The sequence below is a fragment of the Hemibagrus wyckioides genome, linkage group LG09 (genome assembly GCF_019097595.1).
Source record: "Hemibagrus wyckioides isolate EC202008001 linkage group LG09, SWU_Hwy_1.0, whole genome shotgun sequence".
NCBI classification, from domain to species: domain Eukaryota; kingdom Metazoa; phylum Chordata; class Actinopteri; order Siluriformes; family Bagridae; genus Hemibagrus; species Hemibagrus wyckioides.
The window spans coordinates 24,460,517-24,480,304 of record NC_080718.1 but is presented as its reverse complement, the minus strand read 5'-3'; the positions used below and the strand labels follow the sequence as shown (position 1 = coordinate 24,480,304).

The following is a 19,788-nucleotide window of genomic DNA, read 5'->3' as shown; positions in this document are numbered from 1 at the left end:
TATTAACAAAGCTGTAACCAATCATTTTTCAACTTTCAATGATTCCATCACAAGCACCAGGTTTTTGGTTAATAAAGAATGATACATTAAACTTCACTAAACTTATTAAAGGTCTGGTTACTTTTAACATTTTGGTATAGTGTGGGTCAAATTGAATCAATTATAAATAAATAATCAGGAGGAGGGAGGGAGGGAGGAAGGATGGTGGGAAAGAAGGAAGGGAGGAAGGAAGGAAGGAAGGAAGGGAGGGAGGGAGGAAGAAAGAAAGGGAGGGAGGGATGAAGGAAGGAAGGCGGAAAAGAAGGAAGGGAGGAGTGAAGGAAGGCTTGAGTGGATTTGTTCAAAACAGCTTAACATTATTAAAAGATTTATGATACAGCCATTGCTCTGTCTGAACCATCACCTTATTGTTGTCCAGCATGTTGCTTACGTTTACATTTATGCAGTTAGCTGATGCTTTTATCTAAAGCGATTTACAATTGAGAAAATACAAGCAAAGAGAGATACCAAGCAGTGGACAATACACATAGGGCTACAATACTAGATTCGGCTTAGTGCTTAAGGTGTTGGACTACTGATCAGAATCCCAGGTCCACCAAGCTACAACTGGTGGGCCACTGAGCAAGACCCTTAATACTCAGTTGTATAAATTTAAATACTAGAAATGTAAATCTGTAGATTTTTAATGAAGTGCTAAAGGAGCAAAGTGCACAGTGTAGAGCAAGTGGAAATTAGTTAAGCGACACTGTAGTGCTGTCTGGATTAAGGTTGGAAGATCATTCTACCACTGAGGGCCAGTCAGTTTGAAGGTTCTGGACCGGGACCTTGTGCCTCACTGAACAGACACTACCAGGCGATAACTGATAACAGGTTGCAGAAGGGAACTTAAACCCCAAGTAGAGTGTGAGGTTGGGGTGTGCCGTTACAAAGTCCTGGACGTGAACATCAAGACCTTGTCTGAAACAGCAGCCAGAGCTTACTGTAAACACACCGCACTGTGCAGCAGAGGAAGCATTCATTGTAAATATCATTAATAATAAATAATTGATTGAACACTGGATTTTATCATTGGTATTGTTGCTGTATCATACAATCAAAAAAACATTCAAGGGCATGCGTTAGTGATTTTACCACAGGTGAGGGAGAGAACTGTACCAGATCACTGTACCCTGCACCCCCTTGTGGTTCAGCTGATCAGAGCAGTGAGTGTACATGAACACACTGACAGGTTTTGCAGGTTTGAGTTAAAGGTTAAACAAATACGGGTTTCACCCCAGACTTAAACACACTGCCACGCCTAACAGAGATTCCTGTTGTTCAGCAATACAGAACAATGCACTGTGAACTAATAAGAAGAGGGACACTGTATTCACATACAGTAATATTCAATTATAGTTAGAGAAATACAAGAAGACCTAAGGATTTTGCTGGATTTGTTTATCATCATCATTATATATCATATATACATCTATGTAAACACCTGCATCTTTAATGAACAATTAAACAGTTTCGCTTCCCTTAGGCAGACGTCCTCTAGTGGACAACTTACAGTGGACAACTTACAGAAGGAAGGTAGAAGGTAGATGGATGGAAGGAAGGAAGGAAGGCAGATGGATGGAAGGAAGGTAGATGGAAGGAAGTAAGATAGAAGATAGAAGGTAGATGGATGGAAGGAAGGAAGGAAGGAAGGAAGGAAGGAAGGCAGATGGATGGAAGGAAGGCAGATGGAAGGAAGGAAGGTAGATGGAAGGAAGGAAGGTAGATGGAAGGAAGGAAGGTAGAAGGTAGATGGAAGGAAGGAAGGAAGGTAGAAGGTAGATGGAAGGAAGGAAGGTAGAAGGTAGATGGAAGGAAAGAAGGAAGTAAGGTAGATGGAAGGAAAGAAGGAAGTAAGGTAGATGGAAGGAAAGAAGGAAGTAAGGTAGATGGAAGGAAAGAAGGAAGTAAGGTAGATGGAAGGAAAGAAGGAAGTAAGGTAGATGGAAGGAAAGAAGGAAGTAAGGTAGATGGATGGATGGATGGATGGATGGATGGAAGGAAAGAAGGAAGTAAGGTAGATGGATGGAAGGAAGGAATTCATCATATGATCAACCAATCAACTTCCAGATCAAGCACCAGGCAAAAAACAGCAGTTTCTTGAAGATTCTACTGTTAGTAGTGCATGCCACTGCAAAGAATTCACCATGCTTAGGAAAGTGCTTGCAAAAGGCCTCTGGGATAAAACTGTAGGAAGGCACAAGGCTACAAGATTTTGAAGGCTTAACGATTCCTCTGAGTACTGTTCAGAGCATCAGTGGGAAGCGAATGGTACCACCAACAAATTGCCTATATCAGGCCTTCCGTCCAAACTAGATGACCGAGCCAGGAGGATATTGATCAGAGAAGCTATCAAGAGGCCAAAGGCTTACAGGGCTTTATGGCTGAGACTGGTCAGCCTGTGCATGTGACAACTTTCTCACAAGCTTTACACAGAGCTGGCCTGTATGGCAGGGTGTCAAAAAAGAAGCCTTTCCTGAAAAAGTGCCACACTCAGTCTCATTTGCGCTATGCAAATACACACCTGAAAGACTCTGACACCATCTGGCAAAAGGTGCTATGGTCTAATGAGACTAAAATTTACCTTTTTGGACTGAACTTCAAGTGCTTTGTTTGGCAAAAAGCAAATTCAGCACCACCCGAAACACCATATCTACTGTGAAGTATGGTGGTGGCAGCATTATGTTGTGGAGGTGTTTCTGGGTAATTGGTCAGGATTAAAGAGAAAATAGATGCTGCCAAGTACATCGAAATTCCTGAGGAAAACCTGTGTCCCTCTGCTAGACAGCTGAAGATGGGCAAGTCATTTACCTTCCAACTCAACAATGATCCTAAACATACCACCAGAAGAACAACACAGGGGCTTAAGGACAGGAAAGTGGATGTACTTGAGTGGATAAGTCAGAGCCCTGACTTATCTGATAGAAAATCTGTGGAGAGCAGTCCATTTCCGCTCACCACACACAATTTGACTGAACAAAAAGCAAAAATCATGGTCTGATGACTTTTGTTTCTAGTTTTTTATTACTTTTCAGAACTGCTGCCTTTTACTTTCATTAGTTTGATGTTGTAAGGCAAAATCTGAATAAAGCTGGAAAAGGATTTTTAATGGTTTTGATTTTAAACTTTACGACAAATAAAGCAACTCTAAGATTTTCAATAAGCAATGCATATACAGGTGAATTAATATAATAATTTAATAATGACTTAAATAAATTATATTATACTTTTATACTTCCTTTTGCTGCTGGTCTCAGAGCTACCAACCAAATCTCGTTGTATCACTACAATGACAATAAAGACTATCTTTATTATCTTTATTATTAGTAGCAGTACTGTATTTGATTTTTGCAGTAGGAATGATGGATTCTTTCTAGTGTAAAACCCTCCAGTGTTCCTGTTATGATCACATACACTTTAGATGTATAATCTATATTTACTACATATAATCTATAAATACAGCAGGCACATTAACAGTATTTACTATATGACTGTATTAACAGTGCAAGTATGATGTTTAGATGTAGTTTTTGGTGTCATTTTGAAGTTTGGATTTAAGCTCTTTCAAAAAAGAAAGAAAATAAAAAATAAAGAAATAATACATGAGGAGTGGCAGTGTTTTTCCTTCCACAAGAGGGCGTTATAGTGAGGTTTTCACTATTTTCACAGCATCTCCCTGAGTGTAAACACACTCCCACATCTACACACCACTCAAGAGGAGCTCGTTATCACACTCACACTTATACAGACTCACACACACAGCAAAGTACAAAGTTGTTACTATGTACTGAAGCTCCATCAATTCATCCACGTTCATGTACAATGGCTTTTTGTCTATTTATTGGAGTCTGAGAGTTATATTCCTGTGACCTTCAGACCGCAGGTGGTGACTGATAAGATGAGGACTTGGACCATCCACATGTCCACATATTTTAAACAGAGACAGGGCTAAATAATGATAAAAGGTTATGGGACTGCCACAAATCTGTGAACAAACCAGCAGCTCTCAACATCAAGACACACAACAATCAAACTAATTTCAACATAATTAATCTAATCAATTACTGTAACTGCTTCATCCTGTCATCATCATGGTCACAGGGTAGGAATATTCCCTGATCAGGGTGGCAAGCCATCATATAAATTAATCTTAAAGCTTTCAGTAGTCAAGTTAATCTCAGGTTAGATGAAAACTTAAATATAAGACACTGAAGCAACTTAATTGGCTAGTACTCAGATGTTCGAAGAAAGTCAACATGCGAGGTCTTTCACAAGAAAAAAAAAAAGGGTCTTTTTATTAGAAAAAAAAATGGTGATTCCATTTTCTATTGGAATATTTCATAAACCCTCTTTTCTAAGACTGCATACAGAGAGCAGGTATAAATAAAATGTATAAATAATAAATAAAATTCTAACAGCCCTGATTAATTATTCTTCCATCCTTATAATATTCACATTCTTATGATCAGTAGTCATTCACTGCGTTCATTCAGAGCCAGAGCCTCATAGGAGTGGCGAGATGTGTACGCATGTGTAGGGGGAAGTGTCAGACTTTAGTCCTTGGAGAACACAGCCATTAGAGATTTGATTTCTCTCTTCTAAAACACCGAAATATACTAACAAAGACCTCAAGATAAAAATGAAGTAAAGACTAAATTCTACAGTGCTGTGGGCCTCGGGACTGAGTGAAGGTTTTATGGCCAAGAACGAACTACCATTCAGGTAATGATAGTACAGTCCATGTTTGTAGTTAGTATTTCAATCGTTTCTTATAAAACATCAAATATCCCAAGACACCAATAGCCAGCAATTCAGTCACAATACAGATCAAATAAAGAGGAAGCAATCACTCTACCTCTTGCATTATTGGTGTTGTATTAAATAAATCTGCAGTTGAGACAAATCCATTGTCCCCAGAACTTTAAGATCAGTTCAAACTCCTACTACTGAGTGTGGAAAAAACTGTAGATAGAATTGTGGATAAAAATTTTAGGATTAGGAGTAGCAACACAAATTTGGACAGCTTAGTTAAAAGTGCATTGGGGTTTTTGGGGGTCAGTGGTCATTAAACTGGTTTCTTGCTTTCATTCATATATGAACCTGACCACTTCAAAAACAGCTCTAAGTTTCTTCCTTTTGTTAAACTTTAAATCCCACAGAATTGTCAGGAAAGTGTGACTGAAACATTCACTTCTTCTAAATTGCTGCTTTTGGAAGCAGGTACTGCTGGGCCTAAATAAGGAAACAAACACCCTTGCAATTTAATTCCCAGGTTTTTTTTTTTTTATTTGCTCTTTCTGACACATATAAACATGTGACTGGTAAGCAAATCAAGGTACATCACCTTGGCAGTTTTGGCAAATAACCAAGTTGTAATAATGATACTGAAAAAATACTGGTGGAAGTATTTTGGATCACCAAAAACAAAAAGGAAACAAAAACATGAGGTGAAATCTCTACACAGTCCTAAGTAGCAGTTTGAACAGTTTATGCTTGTGTTTCAGAGGGCAGAAGATCAAGCAGGGGAGCAGATGACTTGGGTCTTTCCAGGACTACCACAGGTTTGAGGAACTGAAGCTGCTTTATCGCCTGGTCACCACAGCCCATTAAGGCTCTTTCCAAGATAAAACGCAGGTTTTGGATAGAACTACATTCTTCTGTGGAAAGCAAGGACTTGAGGGGGGACAAGTGCGACATCCGAGTGTGACTGATACTGGATCGTCTCAAGTTGTTCTCCTTGACGGAATAGCTGTGCCGAAAGGAACCGTGTCGGCAAGGGGCATCGGATTTATAGCAGGGGTTCAAGACTGCCACCGTCCGCAGGGGGTCGAACTGAGAGTTCTCTTCCTTCTCCTGTATGAATTTCAAAAAGGAGGACTCGAACCCCAATGGCTTATAAGCCGCCATGTCAAATGGTCTTTGAGCTAGACTGGGTACTATGCCATCTTTTTGAGACAGTGGATGAGGTGCGGAAGGCAACGGCTCAGTGAGTTCGGAATTTTTTCCCCTCAGAGGATGACGTGTCAAAGAAGAATTTGTGTGTATATAGATGGTAGCAGGAACACTAACAGCCTTGCTCTCTCTGTTTAAAGAATCCAGGGAAGCATTGGTGACATTTATTCTGAGGGTAGATGGTGGAGAAAGGTCAAGAGGTGGAGGGGGCACAAGAGGAGGGGCTGGGGACTCTGTTTTTGTTCGCTCCTCCTGAGTTTGGCTCTCGCCGTCAACAAGCTTCTCCGCATGGCCATTAGACTCCCCGTAAAGCACATCATCTGCACCGATAATTATGCTGCAATCTGGAGGTGGATCCCTTGAGGGAGATGCCTCTTGATTCACTTGTTCGGTTTTGATAGAATGGAGGCTCATGGGATGATGTGGCGCCCCAGAGTTCTTGGCTTGATACTCCATTTTGAGGACCCCGTTAGGAGCCCTGTCTGAATCTGGCAAAGCAGACACCGTAGATTTCTTTTGTATCAGTTCTTCTAGTTGCTCAGCAGTATAAAATAATGTGTCTTTATTTTTGCTCAGCTTGGCATGGAGCATTTTGTGACACTTTAAGTAATGCCGGTGCAGGCTCCGCTTGCTAGACACCACAGAATTGCAGCTCTGTACCATGCATGGATAAGCCTCTGATAAACAGCGGTCTTGGCACATCTGCAAAGCCTCCTCATGTGTTCGGTATGCAAACCCTGCCTTTGTTGTCTTTGGTTTTACACATTTGACATCTGGTTCCTCCTCTGCGGTTTCTTCAGTGTGTTCACCATTCTCTTCAGCTTTAGGGGAGTATTTTGAAGGTGGCCTTTTGGAAACTTTCAGAGACTGAGTACTGGATGTGATGATCAGTTTTTTTTGGCAGCCACTGTTGGATCTTTCTCTCTTGTGTGTACTTTGTAGACGCACCACAAGGGGACCGGAGTTGTCAGAGCGCCTGTAGACATCTTTAAACTTGCAGACAGAAGATGGAGTCGTGGACTTCAATGGAGTCTGATTCTGGTGCATTTGATTGGTGTGGCGTATAAGGCTGCTCTTCAGGTGGTAGGTTGCATTGCACTTGGGATAGGTACACTTGAATCTCGGAATGGGATCCTCGGGTACTGGGTGGCGTTTGCGGTAATGTCTGTTCAGACTGGATACGTGATTAAACCGCTTATTACACCCATCATGCTTACAAGGGAAAGTCTTTTGCCAGCAAAGATTGGAGCGGTGGTAATGTACAACTTGTAGATGGTGCAGAAGGCTGAACTTCTTTGTATAGCCAGCACCACAGCCCTTATGTAGACACAAATAGGGTTTGTCTTCTTCTGGTTTTACTTTTGTCATCAAACGTTTACTAACCCTCCGGTTCGGTGAGGCTCCACCTATGTCTGGTTTAGCCTCAGCGGTTGCTTTTTGTGATGAAATGTTGTTACCCCTCAAACTCTTGTGTTCAGACATAATTGCGCCATTATTTGTCTCAGTGGTGCCCTTCCATACACAATGGTCTCCATTCACAAGGCTGTTCTTTCCAGTAGGCATGTCCTTTGTGTCAGTTTGAACCTCCAGTGTTTTTAGAGCAAAAGGCAGAGAATCATCCACCTTCCTAGCAAAAGAGCAGATAACTTGTTCTGCCACATCTTTGCTCAGACTATGTTTCTGCAGCAAATGGGCCTTCAACTCTTTCTTTTCTTTGTAATCCCTAGAGCAAAGGTGGCACTTAAAAGGCTTGAACTTGAGTGGGTTAAAAATGTCCATCTGTTTCACCTTCTCATCGGTGTAGTCGTGCTTTTTGATATAGTGCTGCATCAGTGCATGGCTAGTAACACTTTTGTAGAAGCAGCCTTCAACTTCACAAGTAAAAGGTTTGTTTATGTGCAGGTTGTTTTCCGGTTTATTGCCGTTAAAAGAGGGATTCTTAACCGACGTGGGTGGCGATTCTGCCTTGTGAGGTGGTGGACACCTTAACCGCTGTCTTACCACATCGGCGGCTGCTTGGGGAAACTCAACGTTGCTTGCTGTTCCTTTGGTTTGCGATATAGCATTCACAGTTTTAGGACAGGTCATCTGTAGCACTTTAGATCCTGAAGCATGTGAACTACGATTTATATTTCTAGGTGTGGTAGAATCAAGACTCAGCTGATCAAGTCCAAGCACAATTTCAGCCAATGCACCAGCCAGTTCAGTGTGACATACATGACTACTATGTGCTGAAGGCGTTTGATCACACAGTGCAGAATCTGTTGTCTGTTCTTGACCATTATACTCTTTGACAGGCTTAGCCTTTGAGTGCTTTTCATTTTCCATTGTTTTGCATACTATATTTTCTTTTTGAAACTGGCCAGGATGGACAATTTTCAAGTGCTTTTGGATCTCTCTGGCTTTGCTGAATGTCCTTCCACATTTTTCGAAGCCACATGTAAATTTTTTACCATCAAAACATACAGCTACACAAGTCACTAAACCCTTGGAGTCTTTGCTTTCCAAGTGCTGTGATGATGACAGGTTTGATTGTTCACCATTTAAACATTCCCCTTCTGATCCAAAGGATACTTTTGAGCAGTCCTCCTCCTTTATAACAGACAGCAAAAGTTTCCTTCTGGCTTTCCTCTGGGCTTCAAAGTCCTTTTCTGTGAAGGTGATACCATGGGTGCTTATGTGGTTCAGAAATTCCTGACGGGAGTAGTAAAACTTCTTGCAGCCTGGGCTGGTGCAGGTGTACGCGGCATCTCGGAAATGCTGAGCCTCATGGTGGTACAGTTGACCCAGGTCACAGAAGGAAAGGCTACAACCATTCAGTTCGCAGTGGTAGGACAGCCGAAAGCTATGTTTGTGCTTGTGCATGATGAGTTTGTTGATTGATTCAAAGCGAGCATTGCAACCTGCAACTACGCACGTGTAAGGACAATCTCCGTAATGTATGCGCCGGTGCTTCTGGTTGTGATAGGCCGTTATAAACGTCCGCCGACAGAATGTGCACTTCTCTCGACGATTGCTCATCTCAATGTAATGCCTGACATTTGGGTCTGCGTCATCGTGATCATTCCTCAAGTGAACGCCCAGGTACTTGAAAAGTTTGAAATTTTTCGAACAGTCAGTGGCAGGGCATACATAAACCTCACGATCTTGTAACTTATAGTGAGTACTGATGTAATCAAATGTGATGTAATCATCATCTGCTTCCACATCATTATTAGGCACAATGGCAGTTGGCTCCATGACATGCTCTAACACACCAGAGGATGGGTCCAAGTGTATCTCACCAGGTTCCAAGTCATATTCACCAGTTTCCAGCTTTTGTTCACTTATCTTATTTTTAACTTTCTTCCGTTTCAGATGGTACGCAGGCATTTGGAGGTGTGCTCTAGAATGTGGCACAAACTCATCTTTGTTTGCGCATTTTCGCAGGCATATGGGACACGTCCACACGCCATTCTCCACGTGCTTTCTTGCATGATGACACAACCGTGACTCAATCACCTCCTTCTGGCACATCTCACAACGAACTTTGTACTGAAGCCATCTTTTGGATCTTTCCGAAGTCCAAAGAAGCACTTTTGAGCTTTTTCGCTGCAACATCCCCTCATCTTTCTCATCAGAACTGCTGCACCTTTCATCCTCATGCTTTTCTTCTTCAACACAATGTTCCTCCTCTCTGTTCAACCCAGTCAGCACATCATGGGCATGTTCCAGCACAGGGCTGTCTTCTTCATCAGGTTCCAGCCCAAGCAGCTTCATACAGTAGTGCTTTAAAGTCTTCCAGTCCCAGAACTCCGGGTCACACGGCCAAAGGGCTTTGAGTGCAAGCAGTAGTTCGCAGCGTAGTGAATTAGGGATTACATCATTCTCCTCGTCATACCTCTGATCTGGACGCTTGTAAAGATCCTCAAGGCCCACAAACACCTCTGGAGATGGGCTTAAAAAGAATTCTGTGAGCTGGCATGCCCGCAGCACCTCCAAATCACCCTGGAGGAGAGAAGCCACAGTTTTGCAGACACTAGTTTTGGTTTCTGGATACTCTTGCCTTGGAAGCTGAAGGGCTTTCACACAAAGCTCAACAGATACTGCCAAACCATGGTGCATTACCTGGGATAGGGGGAGAAGACAGAGGAAGAAAAAAAATGGAAAAAAAGGGACATTATAAATTTCACCAGTCAATTGTTTAAAGCTGATAAACAAAGAGAAAACCCATTAATGTAAATTAACAATTCTGTACCTCTGCCTGAATTACTCGAATAAGATATAGCAGATGGCACGCAGTCTTTGCAATAGCTCCAAACTGGAGGCAGCGTTCTAGGAACGATTCCGAAGAACCATCAAGCCTCCTGTGCAGCTTACTCCAAAACAGCGTCAACTCCCTGAAAAAAAAGATCAATAAAGAGACAAACAATCCAGATTTCATTTGCCTCAACACAATCGTCAAATTTACATTATCTATGCAGCTCAAAATATTAACACTCACCAGCAGCAGTAAAGGTTTCCTTTCTGCAGCTGCTGTGTCAAGTAGGTGGTACAAAGAATGAAGGCTGTGTTCTCACCACCGTCCGTCTCCATATTGCAAATGATTTCCAAAACATCCTTGCCATCCAATCTGGAAATCTAACCAGAATGAGACAAGCGTATTAACATGACAGAAACATGTTCAGCATACCACACTGCCCTGGATGAGTCCTTGCTAAAATGCAGTTTATAAAAACACCTACACAAAGTTTTTACTGCCTTCTACAAATGTACAGCTGAATATGACCCAGCTCCAAATAACTCACTTAACAAGCCATTTAACAACGTTACTCTCTTTCCTACTTGTGGATCTTCTCCTATTGGAGCTGCACGAAATGGACATTGTGAAATTAAGTTTCTGAGATAAGAGTTGCAAAAAAAAAAAAACACCCACTAAAATATTTTAATGTGTGATGGGTGTATTGGCCCTGAAAAGTAAAAAAGCTGTTTGTGTTATTTTCTAAATAACAAATTTATTAATGCAGCAGAGCACAAGCAATAAGATATGTACTGCAAAATTACAGTTGCATGCTTCCTGGACACATATTTAAAACATTAAAAAAATAGCATTAATGCAGCTGTTATTTATTACTTCAGTATTATGCATGCATCTCACCACCTGGCATCAACATGTCTCCAGAGGGAAATATATTTTTTTGTGTCATTTATTTAAACTCCACCAACACAGTTACACCAAATGACTTTTTACTCGATATTACAATCATGTTACACGCCCTACATAGTGCACACCATCTCAGATTCAGCAGCAGGAAAATAGTGTCAAAAATACACCACAGAGAAATGCAACCAGAGGTGTCTATTTATTTATTTTTTTTTAACATTCAAGCTTTTCATTTAGGAATGTGTTCAAAGCAGAAACCTGCATAGCTTACAAAAATTAATTAATGCCCACAAATGACCCGGGTGTGCTCTACACAACTTTTGTTACATGCATGTAATGCAAAAAATGCATTAAAACCATAAGCACCAAGCCTTACAAGTCAGCGCTAAACCCATTATAGTTAGTTACCTCTAGAATGGCCTCCTCACTGGGCAGTTGCTGACACAGCCGTGTGACATACGTTTGGCGGAAGGTTGCATGATTGGGCAACAAGATGCAGTTGGCACAGGCTTTAGTGAGGATCAGAGCCTTCTCAACCTCTCCTACTTTCTCCAGGTGCTTGATCCTCATCTCCAAAAAGTCCCCTCCCTCCAGACCCAGGTAGGAATTTACTATGGCAAGATAAGCAAATTAATATCACTTTGCAATAAAAGAGTAACCCTACGAAAGCGTGGTGTAATTAGTTTTTGGTATTTATGCGTACATAGCTGTAAAAATAAAAATACTTGTTTATAAATCTAAATAAAAATGTGTTCTGTGAGTAGAAAGATGGATGACTGCAATAACCAAAACATTATTCAACACATTTAAATAATGAGCCTGATATTTAAATGACTGATTTATGTTCATTCTTGTTTGAGAACCCAATTGTAGACAATGCAACAGGGGGGGGGGGAGCACATCAACTAACTTATACCAGTATTTATACCAGCAAAATGACCCTTAATTATATACATGCAAAAGTTAATACTTAAAAGCATTACACAGCCCTTTATCAGACCCCACATAAACTCCCCAGAGAATTTCTCAGACTTGACAAATGGCTTATGAACTGAAACAGGTGTAAAAGACTGTAGAAAAACACTGAACTACACACTACAGCTATAAGTGCAAAACAAGGACACACAAAGCTACTGACATTCATCCTCTTCTGTGGGCTGTTCAGTGAGAAGGGCGATGAGGGCGGGGTTACTCCATGCCCCGCCCTCTCCAGTGATCTGTACCAGCGCCTGTAAGTCTATGCTCCCGTACTCCAGCATAGCTTCATGCGCCGCCTGCAGAGAGCCACATTGAAAACTAAAGTCAACAAATAAAATCTCATGACTGATCAACTCATTTAGGTGCATATTTATTAACATGGTGGTGGCTCAAGTGGTTAAGGCTCTGGGTCGTTGACCGAAAGATCGGGGGTTCAAGCCCAGGCACCACCAAGCTGCCACTGTTGGGCCCTTGAGCAAAGCCCTTAACCCTCTCTGCTCCATGGGGTGCTGTATCATGGCTGACCCTCTGACCCCAACCTCCAAGGATGGTGATATGCAAAGAAAGAAGTTCACTGTGCTGTAACGTATGTGAGACGAAGGCTATTTCTTTTCTTTCTTTCTTTCTACATGAGCATACTTATTGGATATTATTTTAAACCTAAGAAAAATGAATCAAGATTACTGAATAAGGTAATAGTCAATAGTTGTCCAACCACAAAGCGATAACATACACGCACTGATTAGGAGAGACAGATCTGGAGTGTATCCAACAGCATGTGACCACACTGCTCTATAAGAGAGTATAATGTATAGCCCATGTTTTTTGGCATTGTTGCTTCTGGCTTGTTCATTGAGAAACTAATTCCAGTTTTTATCTAGAAGTATAACTGAGAAACTTTTCAACAAGTCATCCTACACAATTATATTCAGTCCTTTGCTCTAAATCCTAATAAATCTGAAGCATCTGTGCTGGGATTGAGCAGATCGATTTCCCCAAAGAACAAGTGGAAAAGGTTTATAGGTCAGTTCTATTCAGATTACATTATTCAGCTATTCACTGAATATTGAAGGGGGTTCTCTTTTGCTTTTTACATTACAGGCAAGTTCTGGCACATCTCAGAGACGTACTGAAGCACTGTATCCCAGCCCCAACACTTAGTCAACTCGTGCAGATCTGCTGTTACGGTCACCTGGTTGAATATCTTCAAACTGAACAGTGTTGAAGAAAAATAAAAGCTTTAATACAGAATGTTTACTGCTTTGTGAATAGCAGACTAAAGACTGAAAGTCAATTTGCGGCTTTGAAAACATGCATTTCTTTCCCCAGACAGATGAACTCTTTACTTCTGCATCTTCAGTTCAGGTTTCAATATTACTTTTACACTCCTTTTTGAGCAGTGATGGAAAGTTGGTGGTAAAAAGACAAGGCAGCGAAGGTCACATCTCACCTGAACAGAGCCGTGAAACTGCAGCCAAGCTTCTATTGGGATCTCATTCTGAGGTACGGACAGAAGCAATTCAAAGCAGCTCCTAATTAAAGCAGAACAGAGTGCAGCATTTAGGCAATGCTGGGGAAAAAAACAAATAGTCAGTAATAGAGAAAAAAAAATGGGGTGAATGTTCAGGTGACCTCCTACACAGGTTCAGGTTGTGTGGAAATGATCCAAGTGAAATTTGGATATCGATTAATTTTTTTAAAATCTTGAGAAGCAGCTAAACCAAAACTGAATAAACGAAACCGTGTAGCGTCACGCCTGAAATTTCAAGAGGTTTTTTTTTGCACCACTCTCTGGAGAAAATCCCAGGTTTCTGAATCATTCAAACCAACCCTTCAGGCACCAACAACTGTAAAAGGGTTAAAGTCATAGAGATCACACTTTTACCCCATTCTGATGTTTGATGTGAACATTAACTGAAGCTCTTGACCTGTATCTGCATGTCTTTCTGTACTGTGCTGCTGCTACCTGACTGGATAATGGTATAAATGTGTAAGTAATTGGCGAGTAAAAATAAAACAAAGAGAAATAAAGCAAAATTGATACAATTTTGTCATTGTTAAACCATAGTGCTCACTGGAAGAAGAAAAGAATAAGAAAGAAAATTAAAAGAGAGAGAGAGAAATTAAATTCAACAAATCATGATGTGATGTTTTAACCCTGGCTAATTTGGGCAATACAATGGAACTGAATGAATCTCTCGGAAATGATGAGAGGTCAGACCCCTGATAAGGATGTGGTGCTGATGTTCTCTGAAAGGAGTACTTACAGCGCAAGTCTCTTCAGCACGAGGGCCACGCTGGATGAACAGGCAGTCAGGTGTGGCCTCGCTGACGCAAAGCAGTTGATGGACAGAGAGTAGACATTCAGCAGTGAGAGTCCGTGCTCTATAGAGTTCCGATTCCCGGCGTAGTGTGCAAGAGCCTGTGGAGAACAAAAAGCATTGCTTCATTCATTCATTATTCAGCTTACTGCAGATCATCCGAGTTAGTGCTCACGGCCCTTAATGTAAACCTACAGGCTTTTCAATTTACAACAAAACTAAAATTGTCCATAAGGCTGGAGACTGTTAGTGTTAATGTATCTGTGCTAAAGTAACTGAGCCTATAAATGAAATATACCTGATGCATAATTATCAATTACAATTAATTGTAGTAATTTGTTTCTGCAATCAATCAAACATTTAAAAGTAATACGGGCGATTGGTTAACGGTGCATTCATTTACAGCCTCCCTACTCAAGAATTACACACTTAATATAATTGCGTTACAATGACTGAACAGTATGTCTATTTGGATAGGAAAATGTCATTTAAATGTGATATACAAGGAGTCTGAGCTTGCAGTTATATGAAAATCAAGGAGAATGATGTGATGTGGCCCAGTGCAAATCATAGTGTTACCACCATGAAGCTGAACATCTTCCAATAACCGCACAAAGTGTTTCATTCTTTGTAAACCACAATTTGCCAGCACTAACATTTGTTTCAGCTGAAATTACCACAAAATGACTTTTAACCATTTATATTAAATGTTGACAAAACAAACTGGTTCCTGTTATTGCTTTTCACTTATATAAATATTACCTTATCAATCTCTATTTTTCTGTCTCCAATTAAGAATAAAATGCAGCTTTTCACGATACTGAAGATTCGCAAACGTACAACTTATAACAAATCAAGAGTTAAGTTTGTATCCGTTTATAAGGGGTACGTTACAACTAAAGAAGCAATATAACAAATTAGAACAAGCTCATATACACATACACACGAAACTAGTCATATCTGCAGTTAAAGAAATAAATCAAAGCCTTCTGTCTAAACAGTATGGAAAGTTCAAAAGTGCGGAGGTATAACCCATGAATCATAATTTTAGCATCAAGTGAAAGGACTGTGGTGATCGTTTCTAAACATGATTGCGCAGCTGTACCGGAAATGAATTGAGCAGAGCAGCCCAAAATAAGCCTGTGGTTATCTAGCAGCTACCGTGACTTAGTGTTGCAGAACATCGAGAAGCCGTATTACCTCTAAAACTGTCAAGTTTCAACACACGCCAATGCAATTCACTAAACTTAAGTCTGGAACTTCTATATTTCTATAAAGCTACTTTGTGACTATGTGCCCTGTTAACTAAAATAATAGAGCACTATAATAGAGCACAGCATAGTGCACCATCAAGGCAGTGCCATTTCAGGCTGCAGAGGTGTGTTTCACAAATAATCTACCTGATATATATTCCTTAAAATAAACAATAATAATACATTTTTCAGTTATTTTAGTCCATCACTGAATCTTACTCGCTGTAATTTGTTGAACTTCCATCGAGCCAGATCTATCCCACCCTGCTCCACAATGCCCATCTGATCATTTGCATACGATTTAAATACGTTTCATTCACCGTACACTTTTAACCACAACTGCCACTCAAAAAGGATCCATACTTAGCACTCCTAACAATGACCCATTAACTGCTCCTTCAACATCACTGTACAGAAGGCACACTGTTTTAACACTGAGCAGCTAATGAGCTGCCAAAGTCAGAAGAGACTGCGAGTGAGGAAATCCCTGACTGACCATTTTCACCTCAAACCATCTGCTCCGTGGCACACTGATTGGACCCTCGGGATCAGAGCGGATATACCTTGGGTAACAGTGCAATTTCCCCCTAGCCCTTAACTCTGTATCACCCCCTCCGCCCTCCCCAACCCACACACGGACTCCCCCTTTGACAAAAGCTTAGCGTACATGCTGGAAATAGCAAACAGACTGTGGTGTGATTTTTTTAACCTTCAAGCTTATTTTTTAAGAGTTCATGTCAGTCCTGAGTGCAGATATCCAAGAAACGTCAGCTTCGATAATGATGGATAAAGTGACAGACTTGTCAATAATGCTGTATTTAAAAACATCACATTCATACTCTGCTCTCCAGAAGTCCACTTCATAGAGCACACTAGTTATCATGTGTTTCAACATAACACAGGTCCAGAAGTGGACGCCTTTGTTCTATTATTAAAAGCTTCTCGATAACGGCTTCATTCATTAAATAAAATACATTTTATTTTATTAAATGTCAATATTAGGATTAGCTGACCCTCAAAGATGAATACTGTTAGGAGTGAGGGTGGTGGTGATAGAAGTTATGATACAGGATACATGTAATGAGTTTAATGACACTTATTTAGGGCCCATTAAAAAATTGCACAACGAACACTTTAAAATTTTAACCCCTGGGAGTCTAGGGTTGGTGGTTTTGTATGCTTCAGATGGATAAAAGTAAAACAAATATCTGGTATATTCTTTTCAAATATGATTAAATTATTTTTGCTTATTTAAAAATATTACTTCAACACATCATATCCTAAAACACACAAATTTGACTTGAAAATTTCTATTCGAAGGTATTCCTAAGAATGCACTGACCGCCGTGTCTGTCTCCGGGTTTGCCGATTAAAACAAACATGAGATCATTTTAGTACAAAATGTAGTTTACGCTGTATTGATTTCAATAGCAAACAGAAAACATACTGTGATGCAAGCTAGGTTAAAGCCAGCACTTTTTCAAAGAAGTTGGCCGTACTGCTTTTAGATTTTAAAAGCCATCTCTGACATTCTGGGTCAGAAAATAAACTGGCTGATTCCAAGCAGAAAAACAAACATGTTAAACTGTTAAGATATCTCAAATCAATATCTCAGCAGTACTGATGATGAAGTTTTTGTTCCTCTTTCTCCAAATTCAGCTTTGACGTAAATGAGCGATATTTGCACGATGAAAAGCAGCAGGTGGGTACATCAGGTTGTAATCTCAGTGGGTCCGTCCTACAGAGACACCAGCAAAGCGAGACAGGGAGCCGTGAGGACGACACGACACCTGCTGAAAGCATCACCAATCTAGATCTGAGCATCAGATAAGTATGAAATGACTGCATGGCTGCTCAGAGCGGCTGAACTTGTTTTCTAAAAAATCTCCCAATTCAAAAACTGCATCTGCTCGCTGATGAATTCCTTACATGCTCAGTAATGTGCACTACATCCTGTACTTCCATTAAACTCTTCTGATCACCACTGTTTCTATACTTACTGGCGATACAATTTCCTGTTTCTCTCTCTCTCACAGACACACACATCTACACTGCGTCATGTGCGGGTTTCTTAGTCACTATCATCCATCTATAGTGTGAGAACTGACTGACACTTCATTATGAGTCATGGGTTGTGATTTCTATAATCTACTTCACACTCAATAATCCAGTGTAATCTCTCACTGCTTTTAAAAACACAAAGCCATCCTCGTCCATAATTTCCTTTACAACATCAGACTTAATTCTGACAGTGTGAACAGGATTCATAGTTTTACTTTTAGTCACTAAATCCTACTAAAAAGATCTCCTTAACATTTTAGACAAATGGCCCATCACTTTATGAAGCTGTCATCAATTACACACTTGATTTTTAGGGAGCAGGTAGAAAGAGAAAACAGGAATTTAACTATTTCGACGTGAACAGTAATGATATATTTCAGCACATACGTTTACCAAGTTATTGTCGCTTCCTTGCAGCTGTACTTCAGTCATGCAGTAATTTTCCTGTTGAGTGCCAGAACCCTTTCAGACAGGAAATCACATACGTGGGTGGTTTTTATGTTGTTTTTTTCTTGAGGGAAGCTCTCCAGGGCTAAAGAGAGAGCCTGAAATCCATCTGAAATACCTCTACTTAAACTTTGGGGGTCAAAATGTAGGTCTGTGCCTCAGTGCAACTTTTAAGTCAACAAAAAAACCTAAAAAATTTTTTTTAGTTAGTTACAAGCCTGCTGAAAAGACACAGTGGGGGGGGGGGGAAAAGAAGAAGGGGGGCAGTTAACAATAGGGGGGGGGGTAATTTCAATTCTTTCAGCAATGTAGAAGGAGTTATAATCCTATTATGCATTACATTTAACACCGATTACATTACAAAAAAGGTTTGTGTTTCTTTGCACGCCCTTGTTTAAATAGTTTGTCCAAAGCTTGGTCTAGATCATTAAAAAATAATAATAAATTTAAAAGGAAGTCTGCTGCACCATTGCAGTACATGATCTGAAAAGTTTATTTGCTCTTTTGCAAAAATCATGACTGAATAAGAATAATCCCAAGACAAAACTCCATATATACATGAACTCTAGCATTGTCCTTTTGTGACTCTCTCTTTGTTGTCTATTAAAAAGAGGAAACTTCTGTGTAACTTTTACGAAGCCCACCACGAAGATCTGACCTGCAGCTTGGCTCACTACGTGACTAATCTCTCTCTCTCTCTCTCACACACACACTTGCCTTAGTGAACTTTGGAAAGTTGTACCTGCACCATGCAAATCAAAGGAAAAATAAAAATAGGCAAAAAACCGACAATATACATGATCATGGATATAACTTGACAATATGCACAGAATAAAAAACACACAGTCGCCCCACCCCGCACTGACTAACTGGCCTCCCCTATACATATACACACACGCACAATAAAAATGATAAATTAGGATAGATTTGACATCTAAAGCGTCCATGATTGGTATTAAAAGACGCTGCATAATGATGTGGAAGTGTCAATTAAAATGCATGAATTAAAATAAATGAAGTCAGGAAACGACGCTGCAAAACTGAGGGCCAATGCATGGCACACTGGTTCCTTAAATTGTACTTGTGCACACGGGGAGAGCTTTAAAACTACACCGATAACTAATGTTTAATAATAAAACAGCCTGCATTTGGAGCCACAGCACGAATTACCAACACAAACAGATTAGAAATAAGCACACCCAAAATGAACATTGGTATCTCTCCCCCTCAGCTGCAGATGCATAGTTTAGCTCGCTAGGTAGCGTTTAGCTAACATTAGCCCGCTGGCTGCTGTGTGAAACAATTCGCTCGTTTCACTGCGTTGTGGTTTTATTATTTTTTTATTTTTTTTTACCTCACAGAACTTGTCGCAGTACTCGGTGGACGAGGCCTCCGAGATGTCCCGCTGTCTCAGGGCGGCCTCGAGGTGCTGCAGCGTCGCCTGCAAACTCTCCATGGCGTAAAACGTGTCCTCGTCCGCCCAGCCTTGGCCACTCCGATCCAAATCCCCGTCTGCGCTCTCGTCCGCCATCTTCACTGCTGGCCCCGGCGCGTACGCATTCAGCGGATCACGTGATCACATCCAACTCTAGGCCCG

General features: G+C 40.7%; 1 protein-coding gene across 1 annotated transcript; it reads right to left on the bottom strand.

The window, feature by feature from the left end:
* Positions 1-5,296: 5,296 nt before the first annotated feature.
* On the bottom strand, positions 5,297-19,722 carry rlf (RLF zinc finger). Its single transcript, XM_058399555.1, has 8 exons — positions 19,546-19,722; positions 14,377-14,531; positions 13,560-13,641; positions 12,270-12,405; positions 11,540-11,742; positions 10,472-10,608; positions 10,226-10,367; positions 5,297-10,095 (listed from the first exon to the last, which is right to left on the bottom strand). The coding sequence occupies exons 1-8, from the start codon at positions 19,720-19,722 to the stop codon at positions 5,524-5,526; spliced, it is 5,604 nt and encodes a 1,867-aa protein (XP_058255538.1). The 3' UTR covers positions 5,297-5,523.
* Between the last annotated feature and the right edge of the window lie 66 nt (positions 19,723-19,788).

Bases quoted from the DNA above. Each gene is read 5' to 3' on its own strand.
- rlf (XM_058399555.1), bottom strand. From the start codon at position 19,722: ATGGCGGACGAGAGCGCAGACGGGGATTTGGATCGGAGTGGCCAAGGC. The intron at 10,609-11,539 runs GTAACTAACTAT...CATTCTGGTTAG, and splicing joins GTGAGGAGGCCATTCTAGAG to ATTTCCAGATTGGATGGCAA. The intron at 10,096-10,225 runs GTACAGAATTGT...CCCCTATCCCAG, and splicing joins TTCGAGTAATTCAGGCAGAG to GTAATGCACCATGGTTTGGC.